The 26,779-nt window shown below is 37.5% G+C and overlaps 1 protein-coding gene across 5 annotated transcripts in view; it reads left to right on the top strand.

Moving 5' to 3' along the window:
• rad50 (DNA repair protein rad50) overlaps window positions 1-26,779 on the top strand; it is a 664,851-nt gene that overhangs the window by 523,105 nt on the left and 114,967 nt on the right. For all 5 annotated transcript variants that reach the window (XR_016548684.1, XR_016548685.1, XM_090396855.1 and 2 more), the window contains exon 31: window positions 20,895-21,042. Coding sequence is in view for 3 of the 5 variants with exons in the window: in XM_090396855.1 (XP_090252981.1) it covers window positions 20,895-21,042 (148 nt within the window). In the remaining 2 variants the exon portion in view is untranslated. The remainder of the gene's footprint in view (window positions 1-20,894; window positions 21,043-26,779) is intronic.

Raw genomic sequence — 26,779 nt, 5'->3', positions numbered from 1 at the left:
CAATTCTTGGTTTACTGGAGTTGGAGTTGGTAAAAATGTACAGACTCCAACTCCTAATAAATTTAAATTGTAATATAAATATGTTGAAATTTCCTATTTCATAGATAATAATTTGATTAACCTATTTTTTTTTTTTTTTTTTTTTTTTTCAAGTTATATTTTCAGGATATATTTTAATTTCATGTTCTTTGCAAATTTCAAAATAAAACATATTTTATGATTTTATATATTAGTGAAAGCAGCATCCCATGAAAATATTCACAATGAAAAAAAAAAAAATAATGTCAACAAAGTCTGCTGTTTTTGAACGCTTTACAATAACAACAGATGGGAAATATGTGTGTCAATGAAGGATTGTGATTATTGATGAATTGTAATTGTGAAAAAGCATGTGATGCAAAAATTAGTGGCTTTTGTGGTTCTGATGCCTATATTCCTATTACTTTATTATTTATAGTCTTTTGATAAAAATATAACCTCAGTTGACCAATGTTTTCATTTTTTAAGTTTTGTCTTTTGTTTAAAATTTAAGGTTACTGAATGTTTGTAATTTTTTTTAATAAATAGAATAAAAAAAGGCACAAGACATATCTTTAGACCCAAACTTTAACAGGTTCTAAAAAGTAGCCTGATGATTCATGTTGGCAGTGATGAAAATGCCTTGTGCTTTCAATCGATATAGGAAATAAATAATTAGTATATTTATTATTTCTTTCCTGTATTGATATATCAGTAAAAGAGCCAGAATTGGAGTTGAAGATTTTATATACTGATTCCACAGCCCTGACATAGACTAATAGTAACCTAGCATGCAAACCACCTTCATGAAGCCTTCTGTGCACAGTGGAAGCTAATAAAAATGTTCCCATAGCTGATACGAGGTCTGATTTGGTATAGCACTCCTGTTTCGGTGAGCAGATAATTGGAGATATCGGTCACCCACTGTGGTCGTTGCCTGGCCTTTTTTTACTGGATTTCAGGGATGATGTTTGTGACTGTTGAAATTAGTTCTACAGTCAGTGAACCATGGAACAACTCGCATGCAACCATCCAACTATCTCTGCCTGACTTTGCAGGTCTCTAATCTTTTGATGGATTGCCACCTGAATTCATTGGTTAAATGATGTCTTATAAAGAGGTATAATAACCTGCTTATCAGGGTATTCTTCAGTAACCAAATAATCTGATAAACTGCTTTAGCCACTTTTGCATTGTGCCCTCTAAACTTTAACTCATTAATCACTAACACCTTCAAATCCTTGGCTTCATCAATTTCCTTGAGTACAGTTCCATTAATGTGGTACACAGCTGGTATCTTTTCACCCCAAAATGCATAACCTTACACTTTGCCACCTTAAACTAATATCGATTCTCTTTTGCCCAGACTGTGTCTTTCCAAATCATCCTACAAAATTTTAACATCTTTATTAACTATTGCTCTATCCAATTTTGCATCATTGGTAAACAACTGAATAGTTTTTTTTTATGTTGGGCCCATATACGAGAGGTTGGCTGGTCAACCTATAGTACTTTAGTACCATATATGGGTAGTGGGATGGGAAAGGAGAAACTTGACATTCGATTTAAAAGCCTGTATATTGTATTCCTTGGGAAATACATCAGGGGGAAGAGTTCCACAGTACAGCAGTAGCAGGGATGAAGGAGGAGGAAAAGAAACTTATTTTCTGGATTTCTAGGTGTAGTGTGAAGGGATGTTGGGAGGTGGCTGTACGTGTTTCAATGAGTTTAGTACAGAGTGGGAGAATTATTGATGCTGTTTCAGATGAGCATTTTCCATGAAAATATTTGCAGAATATGCAAATTGCAAAGACTAAACATATATGTGAAAGTGGGGGGAGTGAGTTGGTAAGTGATGGATCATTTATCAGTCTAATTGCCCTCCTCTGTATTGAGTCGAGCATTTTAAGGGAGCTTTTAGGAGCCCCACTCCAAATGTGAGAACACTTTCGATACCTGGGCATATTTGTGATTTGTAGTTAACAGCTGTTTTGAAATGAAGTGACATCTTGAACGAAAGAGAAAGCCTAGTTTTTTTGAAGATGCAATGGTTGTGATGTGTTTATGCCAGGAGAGGCCTGATGTTATGGTAATTCCGAGATGAGAAATTTCATCTTTCTGGGAATTTGAATGTTATAAAAAATAATACTGGAAAAAAATGGTTCTTTTTTGTGGGAAATAAGACAGAACTGGGTTTTACTAGTGTTGAAGTTGACAAGATTACCTGAGCCCCATCAGAGGATGTCTTGGAGGTCTGAATTGAGGGAAATTGTGGTTGATGTTCTGTGGGTTGAAGTGAGTTGTGTAGGCTAAGGTTTATAAAATGAAAGGGAGGAGTGCAGTGTGCTGTCATCTGCAAAGCTGTGTATTGGGTTGGAAGTCAACTGAAGTAGGTCATTGATGTACAGAGGGAAGGGGGTCGGTGGGAGAACTGAACCTTGTGGGACCCCAGCATTAGTTGTATGGTGGGAGGATAGGGAGCCATCTACCATCACAGATAGTGTGCATCCAGACAGGAAGCTGGCAATCCATCTGCAAGTCCTGAGACAGTCCAAATGATGGAAGTTTGCTTAGTGCCAGACCCGGTCAAAGGCTTTAGAGATATCATGTGCAACTACTTGGGATTCGCCAAATTTTTCCATGGCATATGTCCAGAGATGGGTGATATATGAGAGCAGGTTACCTATTGATCGGCATTGATGGAATCCGTACTGGTGGTCGCTTAATAGCTGGGTACCTTCAAGGTAGAGTTGGAGTTGAGAATTGATTGTTTTCTCCATCACTTTAGATAGGATTGAGGTGAGTGAGATAGAGCGGTAGTTAGAAGGCAGTGATTTGTCACCCTTTTTGGGAATGTGTTGAATATAGGCCAATTTCCGGGCTTTGGAATATATAATATATATATATATATATATATATACACACACCAGTGGAGTAAGAGAGTGTGTACAGATGGCATAGGATAGGAGTCAGGACTGAATTAGAGAACTTTAAGTATTTGTTTAGTAGCAGATAGTTTCCTTTAGACAGATTGTCTGGAAATGATTATAGAAGTTTGTATCATATTTAGGTGTAATTAACGTTGTAAGCAGAATGGTAATTAGATCTATTTGGGGTATATAATATGTGTGCTTTAATGATTTAACTTAAAGGAATGTGTTTATTTTCGTGTGCTAGAATGTCAGTTAGTTTCACAGTTTGATTGAATATAGCATTGACTTAGTTGAATGTGAGATATGATTAGCTGTATATGATTTAAGATTCCCAATAAATATGATGTTTCTTGTATATCTGTGTGTTGCCTATAATATGAACCAAAACAACCACCCATAAAATCTGAACCATATGGGGGGGGGGGTGGGGGGGGGGGGGGGTGGGGGGGGGGGGGGGTGGGGGGGGGGGGGGGTGGGGGGGGGGGGGGGTGGGGGGGGGGGGGGGTGGGGGGGGGGGGGGGTGGGGGGGGGGGGGGGTGGGGGGGGGGGGGGGTGGGGGGGGGGGGGGGTGGGGGGGGGGGGGGGTGGGGGGGGGGGGGGGTGGGGGGGGGGGGGGGTGGGGGGGGGGGGGGGTGGGGGGGGGGGGGGGTGGGGGGGGGGGGGGGTGGGGGGGGGGGGGGGTGGGGGGGGGGGGGGGTGGGGGGGGGGGGGGGTGGGGGGGGGGGGGGGTGGGGGGGGGGGGGGGTGGGGGGGGGGGGGGGTGGGGGGGGGGGGGGGTGGGGGGGGGGGGGGGTGGGGGGGGGGGGGGGTGGGGGGGGGGGGGGGTGGGGGGGGGGGGGGGTGGGGGGGGGGGGGGGTGGGGGGGGGGGGGGGTGGGGGGGGGGGGGGGTGGGGGGGGGGGGGGGTGGGGGGGGCAAGATCATATTATCACTCTCACCAGTTGGTGGCAATGTGGTCCTATTGGTTATGGACAAATAATCTGATGCAGTGCCATTCCATAAGAAGCTACAAGGGAAGAATGCCAATAGTGAATGAGCATTTAGGCTTAGGTGCTGTTTAAGTTCATCTCTTATGGTATGATTACAGAGGTTTAATAGTTCCATTGCTGGCCTGGTTGGCCGAGTGGTTAGCGAATCTGCTCTCTATCAAAAATGCTGTGGGTTCGATTAAAATTACCGCTCTGGGCATGGATGTTTGTGATTGTCTGTGAAAAATACTAGTGGTGGTGGTGATGGGTGGTAGATGGCGTTGGTGTAGTGGCGGTTCGATTGTGGATTTTCGTTTGAGTCGTGGAGACAGAGAGTTGTAGAGTAGGTGCTTCCTTCAATGAGTCTTTGGACTCCCTGGAGGTGTCAGATAATAATAATAATATTTTTTTTTTTCTCAGTTACAAGGGAAGATCAATCTAAAAATTGAAATAATGCACACAAAAACACTTTCCTAAGAGAGGGCACCTGTGTGGATAGGATGGCTATCTTTCACTGTTGGGCAGGAGATCTAAGAATTACTATTTCCCAAATCTTGGAAAGTTTCACAACCATATTTATTTAGATTAATTTGTTTCTTAAACCTGATTCTGCTTCACCATTCTTAGAGAATAAATCAAGTGGCAGTTAAATGCATAAAGGAGAAGCTAAAAATATAAATAAACAAAAATCTTGTGAAGAGAATATAAAGAAAAACGGTGATGAACATAACCGTGAGCAATAAGGAATGCAGACAGGAAGAGTGGCCAGCATGACAAGTTGGAATAAATCAGATAGTGAGAAGAAATTAGCTAAGTAGGCCAAATAAATCCTTAATATTTCTTTTGCTGTTATAGAAGGATAACTTTAATCAGTGCTAATGGTACGAAAAGTACAGCAGCAAAAGAAATAGTTGAGTTACTAACTGATCACTTTGCAAGAGTATGCCATCCAGGTAGATATATTGCAGTTGCTAGCATGACAGAAACTGATGTAAGAATTGAGGTAGACAAACTGGAGGTGCTCAGCATATTGAGAAATATCACTGTGAATATCAGTGGGATTGGTGACATCTGGCATGTTGGCCTGTGCATTACAGGAATGTACAAAATAACTGGCAGTGCCTCTGACCAAACCTGTTTAATTTTCAGCTTTGGCAAGGTCCTGAGGAATACAACTGCTTCAAAACAGATTATAGAGGAGCAGTTTCTAAGTTCCAGAAAAAATATTATTATTATGATTGTTTACTCAAATTCAGAAAGGCTCCAGTATATTCTTATCAATTATCATCCCATTGCTCTGGCAGCTGTCTGTGTGGAAGAACATAGAAATTATGATTAATGATTTGATGCTAGAGTTTTATTAAGAGCAGTATTCTATTCATTTTAGATCACTTGCATAGGAAATATCAGTTCAAAATTTATCCTAAAATATGAGCATCTGACATGTTTTGTATGAGTGTGTGACACTACTTGAAGACATGTCTCTAGGCAGTGTCGCATACAATTTTGGATTCTAAGAATTCTCTCATTTTATAATATTTTATCTATCTATACCTTCAAATTCAAATAATATCTACTCATTCTTGATCCTTTTACCAAAAGAAAGACATCCCACAAGGAATGCAAGAATATATAGTTCTTTTCACAGAGCTTTTCTACATTATTAACACCAGCGTAGAAGATCCCTGTGATAAAAACCCTCTATTCTTGCCTCACATTCATATGAGAAAGAAGTGCTACAAAAGGACTAAATATCCTTCATATTCTGTCATCTGCTTCCTGGTAAGCAGGTGATGTCTGTTATTTCAGAATACTTTGGATGTGTGTGAGTTGAATAATTCAGCTCACACACAATTCAATTCAGTGAAATAAAATAAATGATAAAGTACACTTGCAGACATGTATAATGCTATGCATTATGGGAAGGGTCACTACCCAGACTGGTTTCGACCTTTATTGAGGTCTCATCAGTGAGAGCCAGACCATAATGCATAGCATTATACATGTTCGTAAGGATATGTGCTTTGCATTATGGGATACTAAGGCAAGTGATGTGAAGCCATTAACTTCTATATACAAGTTGACCCAGTCCTAAAAACACCTCAAATGCAAACTTATCAATTATCATCCCATTGCTCTGGCAGCTGTCTGTGTGGAAGATCATGGAAAGTATGATTAATGATTTTTGTTTGCTTACACTTGGATAAAAGAATAAACCAAGTATATAATTCCTTAGTATCTTTAATTTACTGGAGAGTAGAAGTTGCTGTAATGCCTTATTAGTGGAAAGTTGTTCAATGCCTTAGCAAATTGCTTAAGTGTAATTAATTCTAGAAAAATCAACCAAAACCATTCTACATCTGTTATGTATACTAGCAGATAAAATAGCTGCAACAGCCTGGAATCAGACAGTCACTATTCACATCACTTAGTGTCACTTACAGCACAGACTTATTGCTGTGAGATTAGCTTTTGCAATATCTTAGAACAACCAAAATGTTTAAAACAATGAACATGGTTATTTATTTAATCATCATCCTTATAACAAGAGCCCACATTTGCCAGCAAAGGTAGAGCCTCTGCTACTAATGGCTCAGTTAATTAAGTTTGAGTGTGGTAAGTAGTTGGAAGGGGACGAATCGTTCGATGCTGTTGGCACACTCTCCCTCGATGAGTCTTTGGACTCCCTGGAAGTGTCAAATAATAATAATAATAATATTACTTCTTAAACTAATGTTTAAAAAGTAATGGCTGTTCTTGTCATAGATGGTATTAATCCTGTGATCATTAAAATGCATAGAAAATTCATTAACTGCTACATCATCAAAAATTCCATGCATAGCCATGTCTAAGTTAATAAATGCTACTGAAGAAGTCCTTTAATTCCATCTGCCATTAGGTCTTTTGTTGTTCTTAATTAAGCATTTAAAAAATAAAAAAAAAATCAACATCCACATAACAGAAGTGTGTTGATATGAATCCTGCACTGAGAGGTTTCAAAACTTCTAGTACATCATGTAGCAAGTACTTATGAATATAATAAAGAAAGAGCTCATTGATATATATATATATATATATATATATATATTGTGATTATTCATTTTTACTCGGCAGAAAATATAAATTATTTTAAATGACTGATACCGAGAGATAAAAAGATGACATGGTTTATTTAAAAAGATACTACTAGATTTATTTAAAGAAATATACAAAAAATAACAGAGATTTAAAAATTGCATTAACAGTACTAGGCCAAAAAAAAACAGTAGTACATTTTGAAAACAGTAATGCCAGCTTGAGTTCCAAATAAAAGTTGACTACGTGCTGTCACGAGTGCACCAGTATTGAATAGATGCAGTGTGTGTGTGTGTGTGTGTGTGTGTGTGTGTGTGTCAGAAACATTGAAACTTAGGGAGTTATTTATATGAGAAGAATCTAAGGCAATTTCTCTGGATTCGACAATCTTTCAAGTTCATCATAGCACACACGGATATTAGAAGTTTGTGTCCAGTCCACAATGTGTTGGCGGCCTTCATCTGAGTTAACGGAGAAAAGAACGTGGCTAGAGAGAGTGCTGCCTCTAGTCCTGTTGTAGGAAATATCTCTATGGTGTTCTTCCAAACGTAGAAGGATGGATTTAGTAGTTTGGCCGTAGTATGGCTTTCCACAATCATATAAGATCTTGTAGACTCTTGGAAACTGAGTTGGAAGATGTTTCTCTTTAGGTTTACTAAGTATGGAGCGAAGTTTTCAGAGCGTAGTGAAGCAAGTTCTGAAGTTAAATTTCTTGAGAATTTTAGCTAGTTTTGGTGAAAGAGAGCTGATGTAAGGCAAAGAAATAAAGGCTCTGTGGGAAGAGGGATGTTCAGAAGCAGTTGAGTGACGGAGAGAAAGAAATTTTTCAATCTTATTAGGAGAGAAACCATTATTGATAAGAGTCTTTTTAAGAAAAAGTAGTTCATTTTCAATTTTTGTTTCTTCTGTTACAGATGAAGGCCGCCAACACATTGTGGACTGGACACAAACTTCTAATATCTATGTGTACTATGATGAACTTGAAAGAAAGATTGTCGAATCCAGAGAAATTGCCTTAGATTCTTCTCATATAAATAACTCCCTAAGTTTCAATCTTTCTGATGCACACATTGCCTCTGTTCAATACTGGCGCACTTGTGACAGCACGTAGTCAACTTTTATTTGGAAAACTCAAGCTCGCATTACTGTTTTTTTGGACTAGTACTGTTAATGCAATTTTTAAGTCTGTTATTTTTTGTATATTTCTTTGATCGTGATACCTGAAGAAGTTGATCCATTCAACGAAACAAGTGAACTAGTAGTGTCTTTTTAAATAAACCATATCATCTCTTTATCTCTCGGTATCAGTCATTTAAAATAATTTATAATATTTTCTACCGAGTAAAAATGAATAATCACAATATCAATTTTCCTGATGACAAGGAATTAAATTCACTCATCAAAGAATATCAGAAGAATCTCAGGACCATTGGATTATACATTAACAGACTTGTGTTTCTAAAAAGATGTAAGTGCAATTCCATTATTCCACTCTTCCTTAACTTTAATGAATCCATAAAAACTGCTAAGCTGAAAGAATTTGCCGCAGAGCCAAATTGGAACTTTTATCGCAACGCATTTCTGAAACCAAACGTTTTCTTGCCACTTATTTCTGAAAGAAGTCCTATTTTGAAACCTGTTTATCTAATTCTCTAGACCAGGGATGGAGAACCTTTTTAGTATCAAGGCTGAAAATTGCTAATTTAAAAACTTCCGCATTTGACTGGCAAATTTTAACTCTTATATATAGTGTATGTAGTGTGCTGATATACATACGCGTACATCAATAAAGGGGCGAATTGAAATAGACTCGCGGCCGAAATTTCACCCGTGGGCAAGGGATTCCCCACCCCTGCTCTAGACAGTTCATCTTGGAACCATTTAAAAGAAATTAGCACTCTTAAAGCTTCTAAAATTCAGAATTGTGATGAAATTAACCTAATCAGAAAATTTGATTCTCTTAAATATATGCAAGACTGCCAAACTTCTCATTTTGATTCTACCTTTTTGAAAAAATTTATCAATAATTCTTCCCACCAACTGTCTTCAGCAGAAGAATGTGTACTTGCGAAAGGTCTTAATTTTGTCACTGCTCCTACCTCCATACCTAAAGAACAACTCTTAACGAAGATAGAAAAGGCAGCATCTTTATTACCAATCAAAGAAGCTAACCTCCTTTGTATAGAAACCATTTTCACTATAAATCATGCTAGACCACCTCCAGACAACATCTCTTATTCTGAAAGAGCAGCTATTAAGTCTTTAAAAAATAATAATGACATCATGATTCTACCTGCGGACAAAGGGAATGCAACTGTCATCTTAAACAAGTCTGATTACCATAATAAAATTTTAAACAGTAATACTTACTCTGAACTTAACAGTGATCCTACAATTGAATTACACAATAGAACTAATAATTTATTAAAAACCACCTTGGAGTTACCAAGAAACATCCGTCTTTCACTTAGATCACTTCATCCTTTAATCCATCGATTATATGATCTCCCCAAGATACACAAGGCAAACATCCTGCTCAGACCAATAGTTGAAGGGATACACTCACCTACCTACAATCTTTCTAAATACCTCGCAACTTTTTTAAGAAATCTTTCTGGAATTTCCTCTTCTCATATTAAAAACTCTGCTGACTTTGTATCAAAAATCAAAGACATCAAACTCAAAAAAATAGATTTAATGGTTAGTTTCGATATTGTCTCTCTCTCTCTTCACAAATGTTCCTGCTCAAGAAGTCATCAATCTTCTTAAGAACAAATTATCCAAAAAACTCTTTGCTTTACTCTCCCATTGCATAAAGTCAGAATACTTCAAATATGACAATAACATCTACTTACAAAATCCGGGTCTAGCCATGGGCAGCCCACTCTCTCCGATTCTCGCAGATATATTTCTTAACGATTTTGAAGAAAAAGCTATTAACTCCTTCCCCCTTAAACCAAAATTTTGGTATCGTTATGTAGACGATATATTCCTTATCTGGGAAGACGGTGTCAACATCCTGAATTTATTTTTGGACTACCTAAACAAGTTCCATGAAAAAATCTCTTTTACCTTCGATCTAGAAAGGGGATGACTGCCTCCCCTTTCTAGATCTGAAGCTTACCAGATGTTCTGAAAGTATTAAAATCTCAATTTTTAGAAAACCTACTCATACTGACAGATACCTTCATGCTTCTTCCCATCACTACCCTCTGCAAAAATTTGGTATTATTTCTACCTTAGCACACTGGGCCAAATCTTTACTAACAGAAGAAACAGAAATTGAAAATGAACTCCTTTTTTTTAAAAAAGACTTTTATCAATAATGATTTCTCTCCTAATAAGATTGAAAAATTTCTTTCTCTCCGTCACTCAACTGCTTCTGAACGTCCCTCTTCCCACAGAGCCTTTATTTCTTTGCCTTACATCAGCTCTCTTTCACCAAAACTAGCTAAAATTCTCAAGAAATTTAACTTCAGAACTTGCTTCACTACGCTCTGAAAACTTCGCTCCATACTTAGTAAACCTAAATCTTCCAACTCAGTTTCCAGGAGTCTACAAGATCTTATATGATTGTGGAAAGCCATACTACGGCCAAACTGCTAAATCCATCCTTCTACGTTTGAAAGAACACCATAGAGATATTTCCTGCAACAGGACTAGAGGCAGCGCTCTCTCTAGCCACGTTCTTTTCTCCGTTAACTCAGATGAAGGCCGCCAACACATCGTGGACTGGACACAAACTTCTAATATCCGTGTGTGCTATAATGAACTTGAAAGAAAGATTGTCAAATCCAGAGAAATTGCCTTAGATTCTTCCCATATAAATAACTCCCTAAGTTTCAATGTTTTTGACACACACACACACACACATTGCCTCTGTTCAATACTGGTGCACTCGTGACAGCACGTAGTCAACTTTTATTTGGCACTCAAGCTGGCATTACTGTTTTCAAAAGGTACTACTGTTTTTTGGACTAGTACTGTTAATGCAATTTTTAAGTCTGTTATTTTTTGTATATTTCTTTGATTGTGATACCTGAAGAAGTTGATTCATTCAACGAAACTAGTAGTATCTTTTTAAATAAACCATGTCATCTCTTTATCTCTCGGTATCAGTCATTTAAAATAATTTATATATATATATATACACACATACAGTGGTGCCTTGGTTAATGACGGTAATCTGTTCCAGGATTACTGTTGTTATGCAAGGCGCGATTCCCCATAAGATTTAATTGAAAATCGATTAATTTGTTCCGGCCCCCTCCCCACAACCATAGTACATATTAAAAATGCAGATAGAACTCATTTAAAATGTCATAAAAATATGGTAAATATCATTTATTTATTATACAGTATGTATATGTATTTGCTACAAAAAAATTAACATTAATGAAATGAATTGTTAATGAAAACAGTTTTTAATTATCAATCTTCACCAGAAGGACAAGTGGGCTCACTTCAGAGTTTTTTGACAAATGGACCTGTAAAAAACATGTCTAGGGTTGTTTGCTTCTGCCTCTTTTTTAAAATGTTTCTGAAAAACTGCATGGACTTTTCATTAAATAGATCTGCAGTTCTGATAACCTCAGATTTGTTTGAATTTCATTTCATTGCAACATTTTGAACTTCCTCCCACTTTGCCAAAACATTTTTGATTTCAGTAGTCATAATTTGTTCTTTCTCTGCATCCTCATCTTCAGATGAAATTTCCATTTCCTTTTTCTTTACATTACTGCTTGAAAAGTTCTTTTAGCACGTTAGTAGTTAGTTCTTGGTCATGCATCTCCAATAATTCTTCAACATCTTCTTCCTCTACTTCCAAGTTAAGATCATGAGCAGTTGCTTAAGTTTCTTCATTACCAAAGGAAGGACACAGTTTCCTACATGCTGCATTGAGACATTTCAGTGTTACTTCTTGCCAAGCCTTTACAATTAGCCTAATTGCTATGACAATGTTGAATTCTTCCTTCCAAAATTTTCTAAGGGTTATGTTGGCAGCCTCACACATTTCAAAGCACCCTGTAAAAAGTGCCCTTGTGTAAAGTTTTTTAAAATTTGCAATTATCAGCTGATCCATAGGTTGAATCAGAGATGTAGTCTTGGGAGGAAGAAAAATCACCTTGATAAAATCTAATTCCTCTGGTAGCTCTTCTTGTATGCCCGTTGGATGGCCAGGTGCATTATCCAAGGTTAAAATGGCTTTTAGAGGCAGATTGTTTTGCTCAAGATAGGCTTTGACAGTTGGTCCAAACACTTCGCGAATCCAGTCTCTAAATCCTATTCTTATGACCCAGGCTTTGCTGTTAAACTTCCACAAAACACTGAGATTGGATTTAAAGACATTGAACTTTTTGAATGCTCGGGGATTCTCTGAGTGGTAGATTAACATTGGTTTTACCTTGCAGTCTCCACTTGCATTTGCTACTAAAAGCAATGTTAACCTATCATTCATTGGTTTATGCCCAGGAAGTGTTTTTTCTTTTTTTGTGATAAATGTCCTGTTGGGCATTTTCTTCCAAAATAACCCAGTCTCATCACAGTTGAAGACTTGTTGAGGTAGGTATTCTCCTTCTTATATAATTCTTGTAAGCTATTGACAAATTTATCTGCTGCTGCTTTGTCAGCACTAGCTGCCTCTAACCGTGTCTAACCACACTATGAATTCCTGTTCTTTTTTTAAAGTTGTCAAACCAACCTCTGCTACCTTTGAAATCATCATCTATCTCAGAACTTGATCCCGAAGTCTTCTTTTTCAAATCTTGATAAATCTGTTTAGCTTTCTGACAGATTGCATTTTGAGATGCAGTATCATCCGCCATTTCTCTTTCTTTTATCCAAATTAATAATAGATTTTCCATTTGCTCCAAAAAAAGCCCTCTGACATTCAACCTTGAAGTTCCCTTAGCAGCTATAAGTTCTTCTTTCTTAGCCAAAATGGTTGATATTGTTCAATGACTGGTTTCATATATTCGAGCTAGCTGCATAACTTTCACACCTTCATGATGTTTTGCTATTATTTCTTTCTTCTGTTCAATAGAGAAAATGTTTCTGTTTTTTTTTCTCCTCGCTAGATTTCTTTTTGGGGCCCATTTTGTCACAAGGTAAAAAATTCACTCTATAAAAAAAAAAAAAAGATACACAAAATACGGTATTGTTATTACAAATTGTACAACACTAAGACAAAGGATACAAAGAACATATCGTCACCTGAAAATAAAAGTAAAAGTTCAAAAAAAAACTTTTTGAAATAAAAGTTAACAGTTAAATTCAAAACCTGCAATTTTTGACTTAGTGCATTTTGCTTGTGAGGTGACGATATTAGATACAGCACTTATCATAACATACACTGATTAGCAGCTTATAGATACAACGATTATTATACAGATGAGATTTAATTTTGCCTTTTGATGACGAATGAACAGTGACACGCACCCACCAATTTGTCTATATGAACCAACACATAAAAAATAAATGATTAAATACTCATTTTCATCATAAAATGCATTTATAACCACATATTTTAAAATAAAGCACAGTACACTACAAGAAAAGAAACAATAAACGGAAAGCGTAAACAGCTGGCTATGATAGGTCAAACATATCTGAGCTTCACAGCTATGCCGTGTGGCTGTTCTATATTCGACAATGTCTTCCCGCGCGTGGCTGAGTGTGATCGGAAAATTCCGGTTTTTTAGATCGGATAGAGGTTCACATAATCGAGAGTCATTAACCAAAACCTGTGTCATTAACCAAGAGATTTTTTTTTCTTGCAGCCACTCGTCGTTATCTGAGGCCGTTGTTAACCAAGGCACCACTGTATATATATATATATATATGTTACAGGAATGCCTAGAAAACTAAAGTAAATAAAACGAAAAAAGGGATAAGAAGATAATTCAAACAACAACAAGAAGTGATTTGCTTGTGTCAGAGAGGGGGGGGGGGGGGGCTTAAATCTGCTAAGTTGGGCAGGTTTAAGATTTGTTTGAGTTAAAGACAATGGGACGAAGAGATCAAACAGATAATTGAATCAAAAAAGATAACATATTAAACAATGGCTATATTTAGACAGGTGAATCATTCATTGAAATAAAAGGAAAAGAGCAATAGCAAAGAAAGCATGTAGGAAAAAAAATAGAGAAATGTATGAACATTTTATAGCAAAATTAGAATGGCACTGTACATTAAAAAGACCTAATACATATAGAAACTTCAAACAAATGAATAATGATTTAAAAGAAAGAACAAAAATTGATATAATCGAACCAGAAACTTGGCAGGAATATTTCCAGACATTATGGCATAATAACTCCTTGATGCAAGAACCTTCACTGAAATATAACATTAGTAATATAGGTGAGTTTACATATGAAGAACTACAAAACACATGTAAACAAAGCAGAATAGGCAAATCACCAGGTGAAGATAATATAAACACAGAACTTATTAAATTTGCAGGTAAAGAATTTAATACCAGATTTCTAAAACTTATAAACCAAATAGACAAAGAGAGAAAATCCCCAAAAAGCTAGAATGGAGCTCTAGTGATCCCAATTTACAAAAAGGTCTAAAAACAGATTGCAATAACTATCGTGGCATCAGCCTCCTCAATACAGGATACAAAATCTATGCAAAAATGTTAACAAATTAATATCCTATATAGAATCACAGTTAGGAGAAGAACAGAATGGATTTTCATAAGGGAAGGTTGTGTATAGACTCAGCTTTTATTTTAAAAATAATTATAGAGAAACATACAGAATACAATATTTAAACACACATGGCTTTTATCGATTATATAAAAGCATTTGACAAAATTCTGAGAAATAAAGTATGGACATATACCATAATAATGAAATAGCAATAAAGCAAAATGATATATCTACTTGGAAACCAATAAATAGAGGAGTCTGTCACGGCTGTCCTTTATTACCCATATTATTTAACATATATATGGACAATGTTATCAAAAAATGGGAAGAAGTAAATACACTTGGCTTCCAAATTAATCGATATACAAAAATAGACACACTACTCTTTGCTGATGATCAGATCATCTTTGGAAAGACTGAAGACTAACTGCAGAAATCAATCTATAATTTAAATAATATTATACAACAATAGGAGCTGGAAATATCAATGGAGAAAACTAAAGCCATGACTTTTCATGGAAATAACCCTGTCAGAAGTAAAATAGTAATAAATAATTGAGCAAGTTAATAATTTCAAATACCTAGACTGTGAACCAGTGGTGGCCCATGAAGTTTTAAATGGGGGTGCTGTCTATACAAAATAATTTTTAAAAAATTCTTTTTTTCCTAATCAGTAAACAGTTTATTAATAAATTGGTTACTAATTAGGAAAAAAAGAATTTTTTTTAATTATTTTGTATAGGTAACACCCCCACATAAAACTTCACCGGCTGCCACTGCTGTGAACTATCTTATGTAAGTGAAATAGATATTGATTTTAAGATGACAAACTTTATAAAAGTCACTGGAGTAATTAACAGAACCTTTAAACCTAACTGCATACAGAAACGCACAAGATTTAGTCTATAAAACAATAGCCAAACCCACACTATTATATAGAAGTGAGATCTGGACCTTCAGAGAAAGGGATATATACAGAGAATTCAGGCAGCAGAAATGAAATTCTCAGGAAAACAGAAAAACTCATCCTATTAGATAAAAAAAAGAAACAGCGAAATAATTAAAAATCTTAAAATCAGTTCCATAATAGATTCAATGATTAAATATAGAAAAAACTGGCTAGACCATATAGCAAGAATGCAGAGATAAAGATTACCAAAAAAGATTTTAACATATAATCCGAGAGAAACAAGGAATAGAGGATGACCAAGAAGAAGATGGACTGAGTGCACAGCAGGCCACTTGGCCTAGAACCTGGATAGGAAGACGACAATGAATGATAAGGGGAATCCTTTCTTGTAAGTGATATGGCTGTGCTTTAATAACATTTAAGTTGATAAGGTTGTCCTTGTCCCATCTTGAAGAGCTTGAAATGTTTTAGAATTACAAGGTTTGTCAAATGAAGAATGGAGTGTAATGTCATAAACAACAGTAGGGATAGAATTTCAGGTTACTAAGAGATTATTTATATATAGGAGGAAGAGCTTGGGTGAAAGTACAGAGGGTTTGGTATGTTCTGGAATTGATGTGGAAATCTGAAGGGAGGAAGCCATCCATCTGGACACACTATGAAGGACTGGAGTGGAAATTGATAGTCCAACTGCAAATGATTGAAGGCTGGTGTCATGATAGGTAAGTAGACTTATGACAGACATGACATCTGTGACAGAGCCAGTCAAATACTCTATAAATGTGAAGAGCAATGAACGTTTTCATGGTTTGTGTTGAAAGGTGGATAATGTCTGGGAGATCTCTCAGTGGTAAAAACCATATTATGGTCTATAATAATTTTTCCCATTATCATGCTATCATAAATCTGCTATACTCTGCAAGGAACAGCATGGCTTACTAAAGGAAGGTCATGTTTTAGCAATTTGCTCATATTTTATAACAATGTTACGGCTGAGTTGGATAAAGGGAATGGATACACTATGATAATGTTGGATTTTTCTAAGGCATTTGATAGGATACAACATGAAAGGCTGTTGCACAAACTGGAGAATATGGGATTGGAATATAAACTCTTGACTTGGATCACGGAATGGTTGACAGATAAATATCAAAAAGTGGTATGCAATAGGTGTGATTTAAGGTAACCAGATTTAAGGTAACCAGTGGTGTACCTCAGGGTTCAGTCCTTGTGCCATTATTGTTCAATCTATACATTAATGACATCAAGCAGTGTCTATCATCAGATGTACAATTGTCTGCCAATGATGCGAAGATAGGCAGGGCAATCAGAAATGCTACTGATATTCAGCAATTACAAAATGATTTGAATAGACTGGAAATCTGGACAAACGAAAATGGCTGTCGGTTTGATGTTAGTAAATGTAAAGTTATGCACTTTGGCTTGATTAGAGTTCCAGCAGCATATTATATTAGCAGGGTTATGCTACAAGAAACTGAAGAGACAAGGGATCTTGGTGTATTGGTTGATAAGAATTTAAAGTTCAAAGGTCACAGCAAAAGTTGTAAGTACAACGCAGAGACTAATTGCTATGTTGAAGTGAACCTTGACATGTAAAGATAAGGAAGTCATTTTGCCTCTTTATAAGGCTTTGATAAGACCATACCTGAATTATTGTGTGCAGATTTTGTCTCCTGGGTACCAAGGGGATAAAGAAGCCACCACGGAAAGGGTGCAAAGAAGGGTTATAAAGATTATATCCGGATTATGGGATTTAGATTATGAGGACAGATTGTGAGTATGTGGATTGCAGTCTGGTTAACAGGAGAAAGAGAGGGGTGATATGATAGAGGTCTATAAATGAATGGGTGTTGTTATAGCATTTCAAATGATGAAATTTGTCGTTATATGGAAGGTGGGGAGAGAACACCGGGGGGGTCATCCATGGAAGTTAAGCTTGTTTACAGTCAAGAAAGGGGTAAGAGCTGGGTTTTTCTCACAGAGCAGTGAGTGAGTGGAATAATTTTCCTTTAGGGGTAGTGAGTGCATCTAGTGTTAATGAATTTAAGGGAAGGTTGGTAGCTGGAGGTCTCAGATAATAATAATAATTTGGCATACTTTTATCACTTTAACTACCAATGCTGACAAGACAAAATTAAGAAATTTTGGATGATGGGATTTCAGAGACATTCCTTTGGACTAACCCTTCCTTAAGCAAGAACCTCTCACTATACTTGGGATTCCCTTCCCCCCCCCCTATCTAGTGCTACCAGTTAAAGTACTCATATGCAAAAACACCAAAAATATTTGACCAATCTCACATGTGCAGACCGTCTCTGGTACTACTCAGGGTTTCATCTCCGACTATTTAGAATAAATGATTATGATAACCCAAGGGATGAGATTGTTCTTGACTTACTTCTTTCTGGCACTGATATTCTATCCATAATAATAGCAGAATCTGGTATGAAGCAGTGTTTAACCTCCTATGTCACAAACATCCACAGTGGTACTAATAATGACTCTAATAATAATAATCACTCTGTATAATAACTTCATTATGCTCCAAGAATATTCTAACAGGAGGAAACTTGTGTAAAATACCTCCAATTGGAGGTACTTTAACATTAGAAATCCAAATCATCAACATCTGTTATAAAATATGTCAAAGATTTAGATTTCTGATTGGAAACAGTAGAACAAGCATTCTTCAACTGTCCCTTGCCCTCTGTATTTGGAATAGATTGTATAATGTGTTGGACATTCCATTATTCACAGAAGAACAGGGTATTGTTTTGCAGACCTGCCCACCAGTTAGCAATGAGAAAAGAATTTGATAGTTATAATAATGAGGTAAAATATCATTTATGGAAGATTAGAAAGAAAAGCATGGTTTGAAAACTAGTAATATGGCTTGAAGATGTTTTACAACCCTGGTCCATCCTCATTGCCTTTAGCTATGTGTGGAGAAAAAGCCAAGGGTTTGTAGCAAATTGTTGTGTAAATGTATATAAAAAATTGAAATTCTGCATAAAAAAAGTAAACAAAATTCTTAATAAAATTTTATCAAGGAATTTGATTTTTATTTCAGTAGTTATTTATCTTTGATAACGTTGATAAACTTCAAACTTTAATAACTTTGATAAACACTTATTTTTCAAAAAACAAATTTTTTGATATTTGATTATATGTGGCAAATACATTTTATACCAGAAAGTTTGGGGCAGATCTGATAAAAAAAAAGGTTGGACACTCATACTTTACAACATTATAATATTCAAAATTCTGTTGTTCAACCTGTCAATTTTTATATTTAGAAAAAAGCAATCTAGAAGATATCAAATTTTTGGTGAGGTGGTTGCAGACTGCCAATGATATTTATTTGTGTGTGGGGGGGATTCTTTCTATTTTTGTGAGGGGGTTTCTCGAACCCTTCCATCTTTTTGCATGAAGTCTGGAAGAAGGCACCATTAGAGCAGCATAAGTTAAATATTAGTAATAATCAATGGCATCAGGTGTACAGAAGAATGGTGGCTCACTGGGTATGCAAGTGTATGAGCAGAAATTAGCCAATCAGGCTAAAAAAAAAATCCTAAAGAGTTCTTTCATACATGGATTGTAATTACTGCAGAGGATGTAGTTGAGGTATTCAGCAGTATTGTTTCATCATCATAAGGATGGTACCATGAGAAGTGTGAGTGCAGTGGAAATGGTAAAGGATAGACTGATAGTAAGTGAGAAAGAGATAAACTAGGAATTTAGTATACTTGGTCAATAAGGTAGTAGAACTTGCTGATATATCAGTACATGTTTTGAAGGAATTATGGCACTAATCATAGCTTTGGCATACTTTTTAACCCCTCACACACAACAGGTCTCAAGACAATTGTGCCATGAGGGGAGGGGGGTGGTCAAAATTTCAACAAGTGTCTTGCAATGGGGCAACTTCTAGAGTAGAAAAAGGGTAAAACAAAATTGTCCCTGCTTCATAAAGCAGGTGATAAGACTGAGACTTCAAATTAAAGGAGGAACATCACTTGTGGTGTGTCATAGGAATCTGTTTTTGGTCCATTATCATTTATCTTGTATATTAATAATTTTCGGATAGGTTTAACCGGAAATGGGCACCTCTTTTGCAGATGATGCAATGCAGACGTTGTGGGCCTTGCAGGAGCATCTGAATACACTATATGAGTGTAAGGATGCAGAGGAAATGACTGATCTGGGAGTAATGATGAACTGGGACCTGCAGTTTAAAGATCACATTGCTCAAGTTGAAATCATCACATCAGATTATGAAAATGATGAGGACCTTGACATGTAGCAGTGAAGAGGTTATGGTTCCATTGTATAAGGCCTTAATCAGGCTTCATATGAATTATTGTTTGCAGATTTGGTCACCTGTTTTCATGAAGATGGAGGATATATTAGGAATCCAGATAAGATTGACAAAAGCAGTTTTTTGTCTGTGGAATGTGTGGATGTGGCCAGATTGAGAGTGCCATTTGCAGAGCATTATGAAACAGAAGAGGTGAGAATATGATTGAGGCATAAATTGATAAAAGGTTCTTACTGATTTAATGTGGAAGAGATTTTTCATAGAATGGAAGGAAATGGGGTAGATCATGAGGTCGTGTCTGGGAGCAAGATGTTTTAAGTCTTCTCCCTTCTACTTATTAGGCCTAGGCCTGTTACAGATCTAACTTAAGCTCTTCTAAGTCGTATCCGAGGATAAGGTGACTAGCTCTATGCCTCCCGGTATATCCTGTGACTGTAGCTCATGTGTTCACTGGGGGTTGTTTGCCTGCTTGTGAGAGGAAAAACCCCAGATAAACTGGGAAGAAAAACTCTGCTGTCCATGCCAAAGACTGGCTAACTTGGCTATGACTGAGAAAAATCCTTTTAGCCCATAAAGAAATGGGATAAGGAATAAGATGAAACAATTTGATAGGGAAATTTCATGGGATGAAAACAGGAGAAGTTCTTATAATATGTCAAGAGGTGCAAGAACACATCACTTCCTGAAATTTGATCTTAGTGTAATCATCTTAGGGAAGAAATAGAAAATGAAATATATTTCCAGCAATACACTTGTGGAAATGCATTTCACTTGCTCGTCACTTGACAGAAATTAGTTAGAGAATTAAGGCTGATCTAGCTCATATGATGTCCCATTTATTTTGAGATTTGATGGAGGTTTTGAAATCATAATATTACTATAAGAAAATATTGCAAAACTTTCAGAATTGTTCCTATGAATTTTATTTCATTTAATGGTCTTAACTTGATCTAAAACTTTGCTGATTATATTCTGTATTTTCATTTTGTGCCAGGTATATTCTAGCTGGTAAGAAATCTATTCTAGAGCAACATAAAAATCATTTGGAGTGCTTAAAGGAAGATATCATTGCCAAAGAAAATGAACTGAAGAAAATGATTGTCCAAGAAAAACAGATCAATGAAGAAATATTATCTCAGGATGTAAGCAATATTTATTTATGGATTAAGTTTCAGTCATTCTAATTTTGAAATTCAGGGAGAAAGGAATACCTGAATAACTTTTATGAATACCAAAGCATATTTTATTTATTTATTATTTTTTATATATTACAGCATCTTATGCAATTCTATGCCATTCCTTATATTTACTGTATTCTAGTGACATGTGCATATACTACTTTTTAAATTATATTATCAGATATATTTGAAGAATAATATTTAGTATACACACACAGAGAAATCATGTACAGTGGAACCTCAGTTGTCGAACATGCATAAAATTGTATACAAAAACAATGCAAATGCATAAAATCTTACACAAAAAGAATAAACACTTAAATAGATAAAATATAGATGAAAATTTAACTTCACTTTAAGTATAGGGAAGAGAGTTGATGCCGTAAGTGGAAGGAGAGTCCCCTTCCATAAAAAGATCAGATAACTATCTTTTTGGGGTTTTTTCCTCTTTCTCTTTTCTGTCTCTTGGCTCCACTCAACTCTGAAACAAGAGCAACATACTCATCCTCAAAGTCCTCAATGTCTCTGTCTGCTACACAGTCTGGCCACAATTTCCTCCAGGCCAAGTTCATAGTCCTGTAAGTCACTTGCTCACAGGCTTTGTCAAAGATACTTAAGCAATGGAGGATGTTGAAGTGATTTTTCCAGAATTCTCTGAGTGTTAAATCTCTGTCAGATGTCACTTCAAAACACCTTTGAAACATTGCTTTGGTGTAGAGTTTCTTAAAAGTTTGAAATGATCTTCTGGTCCATGAGCTGGATTAGAGGAGTTTTGTTAGGGGACAAGAACTTCACTGTGATAAAATCAAACTCCTCCACTAACTCATCCTCCAAGCCTGGCAGGTGAGCAGGAGCATTGTCCATCACAAGAAGACATTTACAATAAAGAGCCAAGAGGCTATTTTTTCTGGTGACATAAATTAAGTTAAGGGGATAATAAATCCCTCATTATTTTAAAGCCGGATAAGAAACGCGGAGATCGAAATCTAAGAGTTTCATGCCGATGAACTTTCGGCGAGTCCAAGCGTAAGTCAACACCTGGTAGTGCACGCTAGGGCAACTCGGAGCAAAGGTGGAGCAAGCTCCATCACTATCCTTAATATTTTCTCATAATGTAAAATGCAACTCCTAGGAGATGTATTACTGTTTTACATTATGAGGAAGGTCACTACCCAGACTGGTTTCGACCTTTATTGAGGTCTCATCAGTGAGTAGGTAGACCTGGATAATATCAAGGTTTAAGTGAACTGAACTTACATACCTTTAAGGTTTATTTTTCACTTGGTCAGACTATAATAAATTTAGTTTAATCCTTTATCCAAGTGTGTCCAAACAAAGTTTGCACCTGAAAGTATCTTCAGGAGTGGGGTAAAGTGGTACAACACCGGGCAACTCCTTGCAAAGGTGGAGCAAGCTACCAACACGCCTATCTCAGTATCTCCCATAATGTAAAACACATCTCCTTGCGGATTTGTATAATGTTATGCATTAAGGGAAGGGCCACTACCCAGACTAGTTTCGACCTTTATTGAGGTCGAATGGGAGTTCATGCCTTTCATCACTGGCCTCTTTAGATTTAAAAAAAAGTTGTGCTGAGAGTCAGCTTGATAGTGAGAGAGGAGGAGAAAAGATAGAGTGGATAGTAGTAGATAGTTAAAAGAGGCCTCAGTCGATCTACTTGGCCTGACTTAAATGTCAGCACCAAGCAGATCTCCGACATTATCTCCCTCCATCCGTTCTTTTCAGCTTTCCCCGGTCAGTCACCTCTTCAGGTGTCTGCCCGAGGAAAGTGGGGAAAAACAAATGAAAGAAGCACCACATGAAAAAGAGGAACCAGTAAATAACATTAAAAATTACATATAACAATTTGTAAGAAACTAGGTAAATTCTGAAATTTCAACCTGAATGACCAGTTTAATACTGAGAAGAGCGGGGGCAGAGCCTGGCCTGGGTGATGCAGCCCACAAGGAGCTGCACCGCCTCGGTGTAAGCCTTCGCAGCCCAGGTTCTCAGGATACCTCTGTGGAATAGACATAGACCTTTTTTACAACAAAAATTCTAATCTGAAAGAGGACAAAAAGAAAAAAACAAACCAGAATTTTTTTTTTTTTTTTTTTCTTCTCCCCGCTCTGGCACAGATCGATACTAGGAGTCGACTGACTTGTTAGGCGAGGTTTAAATCCTCCTGCTGTCTATTGTTGTGGGTTTTAATGATGAGATCTGCTAATTTGTCTCCACGGACGTGGTTTAGCATGTAGAGGCCTCTGTGCAGTGCTAGTCCCACATCGTCCTCTGCATCGATAAGACCAATGATCTTTTCCAGAGTGATTTCATCTATATTATCGACAAGCACATCGTTCCATTCTGCACTGACGACTCTTGGCCCGTTTTGTCCTGTGAGTATCAGTTGAATGTCTCCGAATGTTTCTATTGCTTTTCGTAGTCTCGCCGCCTCCTTGGGGAAATCTTTTAAAAGATGCAATATAGGTGCATTGGCCTTTGCATGAGGGAACTTTGTGGGTTCTGAAGTTGACTTTATATTTCCAACTTGTGCTGGACTTCCTTGTTTCGATTTTTTAATATTTACTTCTTCAGGGCTGGCTGGCCTCTTTTGTGTTGTTTCTGCATTGTTGATTTCCATATCTACTGCCTCCGTGTCCTCGTCTATTGTGACTGCAGTGATAGTTCCGTTTTGTTGGTGCTGCTGGTTATTTTCGGTTGCTATGTCTGTAGTGGCGGTTTGATCGGTGGCCAGTTCCTCCTGCCCTTCATCTCTCCTGGTTGCAGGCTTCTCCACTGGTGTACTTGGCAGTGTTTCGGAGGTGGCGGCATGATTCTTTGTTGTTCCCTCATGCGCGGCCTTCAGGGTGGGGAAATCATTCAGTTCTGCGCCAATAACATTTTGGGCTGTTGTTTCCATGTTGGGCGTAATAGTGCCTCCCAATTTTTCAGCCATTTTTCTGTCCGGACAGGCGTCTATTTTATGGCTGTTAATGCCGCATTTTAGGCATGCCGATTGGCACTGTGCTAGTGTATGACCCGCTGTTAGGCAGTTCTTACACTTTAACTTCGGGCACTGGGCCCCGAGATGAGTCAGGGCTCCACATTTAAAACATTGCCTCTTTACTCCCGGGTAACTCACCATTACCCTGGCCGATCCAATCATTACAAAATTTGGAACTTCTGTTTTCATCGTTAACGAGAACGTGACTTCCCCCGACATCCATTCAGGGTAGTCAGCGTCTTTGCCTACTTGGGCATCTCGTACGGTTCCCCATTTCGAAAAGACTTGATTAATTATGTCGTTCCCTCCTTCTAGGTATTCCAGAGGGAATCGCTCTATTCTCATCTTTTTAGAGATGCTACCAACGACAAAAGGATGGCAAAGTTTCCCTTCACACTCAACCCCTTTGAGTAGTTTCTCCCTTGTTATTGTATTTTTACAAACTACTTGATATCTGCCACCCCCATAGGGGGTAAAACCAGAAATATTATCTGCCCCTACGCAGTCAATTAGCACTTTCGCAAAGGTCCTCTTGTGTACACTTGCGTCGATTTCGAACCCGAGGGTTCTTACTCTCGGTAGAGCCAAAGACATGCTTCAAAAAAAAAAAAAAAAAAAAAAAAAAAAAGGAAGAGTAGACTCTTGTACGATCCAAGTCCACAAAAAGACAGACCTGTAGAAAGGCCAAGCTTTCCCTGTTCGCAGATAAGAAAAACCTGTTAAACTTAGGTACAGGGGGAACACAAAGAACCAAAGAAGAAAAAAAAAGACAAAGGGTTCTTACCAAGGCAGCAGGACTGTAATAGGAGCTCTCTCTCGGGGTCTGGAAACTGGAATCCAAGGCTGGGATACTTTCACTGCAGAGCTGGAACATGGAGCTTTCTCTCGAGGTCTCATCAGTGGGAGGTAGGCCCGAGTGGAGATACCAAGGCAGAAGCATTAGCAAGGTCATCTCCTCCTATCGGAGCTGCCAAATGGTGTGCCGCCTTTTTATTAAATTACTCTGGATTTAGAGAAAGATGTTGAAAGTTTATTTTTCACTTGGTCAGACTATAATAAATTTAGTTTAATCCTTTATCCAAGTGTGTCCAAACAAAGTTTGCACCTGAAAGTATCTTCAGGACTGGGATAAAGTGGTACAACACCGGGCAACTCCTTGCAAAGGTGGAGCAAGCACCCAACATGCCTATCTCAGTATCTCCCATAATGCAAAACACATCTCCTTGCGGATTTGTATAATGTTATGCATTAAGGGAAGGGCCACTACCCAGACTAGTTTCGACCTTTATTGAGGTCTCTTCAGTGGGAGCCAGCCGAAGTGGAGATACCAAGGCAGAAGCATTAGCAAGGTCATCTCCTCCTATCGGAGCTGCCAAACGTTGAGCCACCTTTTTATTAAATTACTCTGGATTTAGAGAAAGATGTTGAAAGTTTATTTTTCACTTGTTCAGACTATAATAAATTTAGTTCTACCTTGGTATCTCCACTTGGGCCTGGCTCCCACTGAAGAGACCTCAGTAAAGGTCGAAACTAGTCTGGGTAGTGGCCCTTCCCTTAATGCATAACATTATACAAATCCACAAGGAGATGTGTTTTGCATTATGGGAGATACTGAGATAGGCGTGTTGGTAGCTTGCTCCACCTTTGCAAGGAGTTGCCTGGTGTTGTACCACTTTACCCAGTCCTGAAGATACTTGAAAGAGCAAACTTTGTTTGGACACACTTGGATAAAGGATTAAACTAAATTTATTACATACCTTTACTATACGAATTGCCAGCAAGGTGTACCCATATATTATTACTACAATAAAGAGCCAAGAGGGTTTGGTAAGTTTGGTTCACTTAAACCTTGGTATTATCCAGGTCTACCTACTCACTGATGAGACCTCAATAAAGGTCGAAACCAGTCTGGGTAGTGACCTTCCTCATAATGTAAAACAGTAATACATCTCCTAGGAGTTGCATTTTACATTATGAGAAAATATTAAGGATAGTGATGGAGCTTGCTCCACCTTTGCTCTGAGTTGCCATCGTGGCACTACCAGGTGTTGACTTATGCTTGGACTCGCCAAAAGTTCTTCGGCATGAAACTCTTAGATTCTGATCTCCGAGTTTCTTAGCCGGCTTTAAAATAACGAGGAATTTATTATCCCCTTAACTTTAGAAGACATTTAATTGGCAAATTTTTTTCTTGAAGGTATTTTCTCACTCTTGGGGCAAAGACTTCATGGATACACTCAATGAAAAATGGCCTGGTTACCCAAGCCGTACTATTAGCCCTCCACATAACAGACAATTACTTTTCATCATGTTATTTTTCTTAAACACCCTCAGATTGTCAGAGTGGTACACAAACAATGGCTTGCCCTTTAAGTCCCCACTTGCGTTTCCACAAAGCAAAAGAGTCAGCCTGTCCTTCATTGGCTTGTGTCCTGGCAATGCTTTTTCCTTCTGAGCGATGTCGATCCTCTTTAGCCTTTTTTTTTTCCAAAATAGGCCAGTTTCATCATAGTTGAACGCTTGTTGTGGAAGGAAACCCTCAGCCTTTACGCAATCATTAAATTCTTGCAGATATTTTTCAGCAGCTTCTTGGTTCGAATTTGCAGCCTCCCCACGCATAACCACACTATGTATGCCACTTCTCCTCTTAAGTTTCTCGAACTACCCTCTACTAGCTGTGAACACATCAGTATCAGC

This window comes from Typopeltis vanoorti, chromosome 8 (assembly GCF_054136105.1).
Source record: "Typopeltis vanoorti isolate ZY-2024b chromosome 8, IOZ_Tvanoo_1.0, whole genome shotgun sequence".
Taxonomy (NCBI): Eukaryota; Metazoa; Arthropoda; class Arachnida; order Uropygi; family Thelyphonidae; genus Typopeltis; species Typopeltis vanoorti.
The sequence above is the reverse complement of the archived record's forward strand: the minus strand, read 5'-3'. Positions and strand labels throughout refer to the sequence as shown.